Below are 6,763 nucleotides of genomic sequence, written 5' to 3'. Positions count from 1 at the left end.
CAGAGGAAAGCAATCGCAAATGACAGGCATGACTCACGGCCGTTTCTCCTACTCCGGGATGAATTCCAGCGTAATGAGCTGCAGCCAAACCCGGGGCTACCCAGGCCCTTCAGACTCCACTTCCCACAGCCCTAACGAGCGTTCAAGAGGCAAGGGAACGGCACCTTCAGCTCCATGCTTTTCAACACAAGGATTTCACTCTCCTGTCATGTTGCTTAGCAGAAATTGCCACCCTCAAACACTATCATTTACTGCACAACAACGGGGCTACTGACAGGTTTTCCAGGGGTGTTAAAAGAAGATAAGGGCAGCATCCTGGGGTGCATAAACAAAGCCAGTGTGGCCAGCAGGTCGAAGGAGGTTCTCATCCCTCTCTACTCTGCCCTACTGAGGCCACATCTGGCTTAGTGGGTCAGTTTTGGGCTCCCCAGTTCAAGGGAGACAGGTATCTACTGAAGAGAGTCCAGTGGAGGCTACAAAGCTGCTGAGGGCACTGGAGCATCTCTGTGAGGAGCTCCAGGGTGTTGAGCCTGGAGAAGGCTGGAGGTGAGGAGAAAGCTCTTCACAGAGAGAGTTGTTAGCCTTTGGAATGTGCTGCCCAGGGAGGTGGTGGAGTCCCCATCCCTGGAGGTGTTCAAGTGGGGATTGGATGTGGCACTTGAAGCCACGGTTTAGTAGTCATGAGGTGTTGGGTGACAGGTTGGACTTGATGATCTCTGAGGTATTTTCCAACCTTATTGATTCTGTGATTCTGTAAGAGCTCAGATCCCCCAGAGGGGATCTGATCAATGCTCAGCAAGACCTAAAGGATGGGCAGCAAGAGGATGGGGCCAGATTCTTGTCGGTGGTGCCTAGGGACAGGACAAGGGGCAATGGACACAAACTGGAACCCAGGAAGCTTCCATCTGAACCTGCTGAAAAACTTCACTGTGAGGGTGCTGGAGCCCTCTCCCAGGCTGCCCAGAGAGGTTATGGTGTCTCCTGCTCTGGAGAGATTCCAAACCCACTCGGACTTTGTGATCCTAGGCAAGCTGCTGTGGGTGACTCTGCTTTAGCAGAGGGGTTGGACTACATGACGTCCAGGAATGGCTAGGGGAGAGCAGGGGACAGCTGGGTTTATGTCGGGCGGTTTCCTTCACTTCCACAGCAGCTGCGTGCCCGGGGACCAAACCGGCGCTCCCGGCGCTCTGTGCAGCACGCAGGACAGCCGTGGGCGCCCTCAGCAATCACTGCCCATATGTGTGTGCGTGCGCTTCCCGCACCCTGCGACCGCCGCTGCGGAGCCGGGACCGGCGCGGCGGAGGAGGAGCAAGCTGGCAGAGGGGCGGACCCCATGCTGCCCCCTCCCCGCCGGCAGGTGGCGCCCTCCCGGGGGACGCACACAAGATGGCAGCGACGGCGTTAGCGAGAGGCAGCGACGGGCCCCTCTGACAGCGCTGCCGCCATGTTGGTGAGGGCGGGAGCGGCGGCAATAACGGCCCTGCCCGGGCTGCGCCGGTTGTGGCGGGGCGGGGGGAGCGGGGCCGCCGCCTGCTTCCCGCTGAGCCGGGCGCTGCTGGACGTGCGGGGCGCGGAGGCCGCCGTCTTCCTGCAGGGGCTGCTCACTAATGACGTCACGCGGCTGGTAGCGGAGGGCGCCCCCCCCGCGGCCGGTGGCTCTCCCCCCGCGGCCGATGGCGCCACCGCGGCCCCGCCGCGTGCCCTCTACGCGCATGTGCTCAACGTGCAGGGCCGCTGCCTGTACGACGTCATCCTGTACAGGTGAGACCAAGCGGAGGGAGCGGGGGAGGCCGGGCGAGGCCACGGCGGGAGCGGAGGGGGGAGCGCGTCGCGTTGCCGTGGGAACAGCAGCGGCCGGCCTTGGCGCGCTCGCAGGCCGGGCCTGGCGGCGGCCGTCTCACAGCCCGGGTTCTGAGGCATTTCTGCCTTGTCTCTACAAATGGGTCAGCGAAAAAGCGCGCTCTGCGCCTTTCTCATGCCTGGCTACCGGCTCTGTGTGCTACCCAGCAGGAAAGGCGGGTAGGGAGCTACCGGAGAGACTCCAGCGGAGGCTACAAAGGTGCTGAGGGGGCTGGAGCTGCTCTCTGAGGGTTGGGCTACAAGGCCTTTACAGGTATCTTCCTGTGGATGAGCAGATGTGGATGTCCCCTCCCTGAAAGGTGTTCAAGGGCAGGTTGGATGGGGCTTTGAGCAGCCTCCTTTAGTGGGAGGTGTCCCTGCCCATGGCAGGAGGATTAGAAGTAGGCTCAGGGGAGACCTTCTTGCTCTCTACAGCTACCTGAAGGGAGGTTGTAGCCAGGTGGGAGTTGGTCTCTTCTTCCAGGCAACCATCACCAGAGCAAGAGGACACAGTCTCAAGCTGCACCAGGGGAGGTTTAGGCTGGAGGTGAGGAGAAAGTTCTTCCCAGAAAGAGAGATTGGCCATTGGAATGTGCTGCCCAGGGAGGTGGTGGAGTCCCCATCCCTGGAGGTGTTCAAGAGGGGATTGGATGTGGCACTTGGTGCCATGGTTTAGTAGTCATGAGGTGTTGGGTGGCAGGTTGGACTTGATGATCTTTGAGGTCTTTTCCAACCTTATTGATTCTATGATTCTGTGACCTGTTTCTGCTCCAAGTTGAGGAGAGGGAAATATTTACTAGAAAAGAGTGGGATGGGTGGCTGAAAAAGTGCAGGTATTTGCACTCTGGGGAGCTGAGTGCTGCTCTGGTGCACACCAGCAGCCTTTGGGGAGATTTCCCAGATGTCTGGACTCATTCCAGGATGAAGATAAAGCGTGCTGGCTTCCGCTGCTTTGAGGGTTTGTTTTCCTGACCTTGTAGGTGTTACTTTTTTTAGGCTTCACCAGAGTGCAGAAGAAGAGCCACACATCCTGCTGGAGTGTGACAACGGCGTGCTGGAGGCCCTACACAAACATCTGAAGCTGTACAAGATCCGGAGGAAAGTAAACATCGCTCCTTGCCTTGACCTCTCTTTGTGGGCTGTCCTCCCCAGGGAGGGGGCTGGAGACATTGCCAGTTCCCTCACTCAGTGTGCAGACCAAGCTCTGGTTTTAACTCCTGACCCCAGAACAGAAGTCATGGGCTGGAGACTGATTACAAAGAAAGGGGCAAATCTATCAGAGATTATCCCTGGAAGTCATACTGGAAACACTGAGGATTACCACAGGCACAGGTATAAACAAGGTAAAGCCAAGTCCTGTTTTGTACTCTGTGACACTGGATTTGATGCATTATCACAGTTCCATTGTATTACCAGAGTCCAGAAACTGATACAAGACAGAGGAATTGAATTGAATTGAATTGAATTGAATTGAATTGAATTGAATTGAATTAACCAGGTTGGAAAAGACCTTTGAGATCATCCAGTCCAACCTATCACCCAGCACCATCTAATCAACTAAACCATGGCACCAAATGCCTCATCCAGGCTCTTCCTAAACACCTCCAGGGATGGTGACTCCACCACCTCCCTGGGCAGCACATTCCAATGGCCAATCTCTCTTTCTATGAAGAACTTCTTCCTTACCTCCAGCCTAAACCTCCCCTGGCACAGCTTGAGACTGTGTCCTCTTGTTCTGGTGCTGGGTGCCTGGCAGAAGAGACCAACCCCCACCTGGCTACAACCTCCCTTCAGGGAGTTGTAGAGAGCAAGAAGGTCTCCCCTGAGCCTCCTCTTCTGCAGGCTAAGCAACCCCAGCTCCCTCAGCCTCTCCTCACAGGGCTGTGCTCCAGACCCCTCCCCAGCTTTGCTGCCCTTAAAGTATGAAAGCCACACTGCTATGTCTCAATGTGCTTAACTTGCTTAATTAGTATATCATGAATATTTAATATGTCATACTATCATCCCTGGGGACACTCAAGGTCAAACTTGATGGGACCCTGAGCAACCTGATTGGAGATGTTGGATATTGGAGATAATTGGAGATGTCCCTGCTGACTGCAGGGCGGGGTGGACAAGATGACCTTCAAGGGTCCCCTCCAACCTGATGCATTCTATGAATAATATGGAGAATATATAATTTTATTTGCTACTTTGAGGCTAAAAGTGATCTGGCAGTTATAATTCTGCCTGCTGCCAGGAGCAATATTTGTGTACAGTTTCCTATGACTAAGACTTTTGGGCATTGGGTCAGGAATGCTCACAGCAAAAGAGAACCAAGATCATTCCTTTTCTTACAGGGAAGCTTTTTGTGGTTTGAGTCATTGTGATTCTTTGGGCATCAGACACAGTCTGTGTGTTTCCCATGTTGCTAAGAAAGGAAAAGGAAACACCCCAACTGGCTTCCCTTAGGATGAAGGACTGGATTTGCAGAGTTAACTCAGAGGCCAAGGGGTGGGTGATTGCTTGAAGAGGGGACTTGGTGCTGGGAGTCTCTGTGCCTGCACAGGGCTCCCACTGATTTTACTGTGTCCACACAGAGAGTGGATTAAATTAAATCAACACCTGAAAGGTGATGGTCCTCTGCTTAAACCTGAGTCCATCAGGTTCTGTAAAGCAAGCTGCTAATGGGGCAAACTGGGCTGGACTGCAGAGCTATGCTGCCTCCCTTAAACACCAGCACTGGTCTTGTTGGGCTGATGTGGAAGGCTGGGTCCAACACTCCACTTAAAAAAACCCAACAACCTGGTTTTGTGTCATTGGTCAGAAGAAGAAATACTTGGTCAGACATTTGGCATTTTGGGCTTTGACAAAGACAACTTAGGTCCTTTAGCTCTGAATAAAGTAGCTTACTGCAGTAACCTCGTGGGGTGTGGGTGAGAGATTTTGCTGTTGGCATTGCTGTGTGTTGGTGTCTTTGTAAGGGAGTGTGTCTAAATGATTCTATGATGCTGGAGCACTGGGAAGGTCAGTACTTCACCCAGCTTCTTGTGTGGGTCCTCTTGGTTTTGCAGTCCCCAGAGGAAGCATTTCCCAGGTATCTTAGCCACTGAAAGTCTTCCTGCGTTCACCCCTCGCTTTTGCTCTTTTCCTAGGAATTCCTGAAGGTGTGAAAGATCTGCCCCCTGGGGTAGCCCTCCCACTGGAATCCAACCTGGCCTACATGAACGGTGTCAGCTTTACCAAGGGCTGTTACATTGGGCAGGAGCTGACAGCCAGGACCCACCACGTGGGCGTCATTCGCAAGCGCCTGCTGCCGGTGCGGCTCTCGGCTCCTCTTCCCAGGGACAGCACTCCCGAGGGGGCTGAGATCCTCACCCAGGCAGGAAAGTCGGCTGGCAAGTTCCGTGCTGGAAGAGGTGAACTTGGCATTGCTCTGCTGAGGTTAGCCAATGCTAACGAACCTCTCAGCCTCAACCTGGCAGGGGGCAAAGTGAAGCTCACTGCAAGTATTCCCCAGTGGTGGCCAAAGAATTCGGGTAAATAAATGAGGGATGCATTGCACATTCGCCTTACTGAGAATAGAGTTTTGTGGGGTGAGTTTGGGAAGGCAGCTGTGCCCTCAGGTGCTGCTTGTGGTGTATGATGGGGAGGGGGCATTACAGGATTCCTCAGTTTAGGACTGAACAGCAGGAACCCAAAGGTTTTGTGTTCAGAACAACCATTTTGTGGTGCTCTGTTGGGTCTTGTTCATGGACATCATGCTGCTCTTGCCTTGCAGATGATACATACTCAGGCTGAGGTGAGCAGATCACTCCTTGCACTGAGCTGCTTCTTAAACTTGCTGATTCTTGAGGTTTGTTCCTCCCACTCTAACTGCTGATGGTGTTCAGGAAGAGGAATACCTGGTACTCTGCATTTCAGACTTGGATTCCCTGGTGGGAAAGCTCTCAAAGATCCTGGTTCCCTGGTTCAGCACCAGCAGCAGCCAGCTCCTCTGGCACACCTGACCCTGGTCCTGCACACTTGCTTCCTTAGATAGCCATTTCAGAGAGGGAAGTGCTATGCTACAGAGACAAGGTTCACTGATGCCTGCCCTGGGTGACAGTTGTGTGGGTGTGCTGGTGCTTGGCAGACAAATCTCTCGGCAGCAGCATGCCCTCTGGTTGCCAACAACAGTTGAGGGGTGGATTATATTGTTTTTGGCATCAACTTCTTTGTTTTTTCATCTTGTAGAAAAACCTTCTGCACTTCCCTGAAGCCTTTGGCAGGAGTTACCCTGCTGGTAACTCCAGCCTGTACCTCTCTTAGACCTTTGATCCATCCCTGAGCTTTTAGCTGCCGTCCCTGGAGAGAGGGGTTAAAGCTCCTGGCTAAGCCTGAAGTTCCTGAGGGTTTTCACCCTGCTCTGGTGCTTCACCACCATGATTGTTCTGAGAGCTCTTTGTATACAAAACCTTATCCCTTCTGCTGTCTCTAGCTGAGGTTTTCTCCATCCACCATCCCCTGTGGGTCTTAAGAGCAGCCCACTACTTCAACATTTCTTTGCTGCTCTTTCTGGCCCCTGCTCCTCTTCTCTCTTCACACTTGCTCTTGCTTCTGCAGTGTCCCTCTTTGCTTCCTCAAAGCCAGCCAGCTCTGTGCCTCCTCAGCCTGCAGGGATTTCCAGGAGCCCTCTTGGACTGGGATGTGTGTGTGTAAGGGCATGATGAGAAAGGGAAGCAGGCAAGATCCCAGGCAGACTGAAGTAAAACCCTCTTGTGTGCATATTTGTGACAAAACCATCCAGAGCAGGTTATGCCACCACTGTGGGAGGAGTTTACCTGTGAAAAATGCTCATATTGGTTAAAACCTGATGCTTGCTGTAAAATGAGTTTGTGAAGTATCTCATTAAAAGTTGATTGTAATTTAAATGTGAGTGGTGGGGCAGAGGTTTTATTTGCCT

The 6,763-nt window shown here is 53.3% G+C and overlaps 1 protein-coding gene across 1 annotated transcript; it reads left to right on the top strand.

The window, feature by feature from the left end:
- Window positions 1-1,356: 1,356 nt before the first annotated feature.
- On the top strand, window positions 1,357-6,008 carry IBA57 (iron-sulfur cluster assembly factor IBA57). Its single transcript, XM_054171265.1, has 3 exons — window positions 1,357-1,761; window positions 2,836-3,182; window positions 4,974-6,008. Exons 1-3 carry the CDS (start codon window positions 1,445-1,447, stop codon window positions 5,363-5,365), a joined length of 1,056 nt encoding a protein of 351 aa, XP_054027240.1. The 5' UTR covers window positions 1,357-1,444; the 3' UTR covers window positions 5,366-6,008.
- Window positions 6,009-6,763: the final 755 nt, after the last annotated feature.

Source organism: Dryobates pubescens, chromosome 21 (genome assembly GCF_014839835.1).
Source record: "Dryobates pubescens isolate bDryPub1 chromosome 21, bDryPub1.pri, whole genome shotgun sequence".
In the NCBI taxonomy this organism is placed as follows: Eukaryota; Metazoa; Chordata; class Aves; order Piciformes; family Picidae; genus Dryobates; species Dryobates pubescens.
This window is presented reverse-complemented; position numbering and strand designations above follow the sequence as displayed.

Bases quoted from the DNA above. Each gene is read 5' to 3' on its own strand.
- IBA57 (XM_054171265.1), top strand. From the start codon at position 1,445: ATGTTGGTGAGGGCGGGAGCGGCGGCAATAACGGCCCTGCCCGGGCTG. The intron at 1,762-2,835 runs GTGAGACCAAGC...TACTTTTTTTAG, and splicing joins TACGACGTCATCCTGTACAG to GCTTCACCAGAGTGCAGAAG. The intron at 3,183-4,973 runs GTAAAGCCAAGT...CTCTTTTCCTAG, and splicing joins CAGGCACAGGTATAAACAAG to GAATTCCTGAAGGTGTGAAA.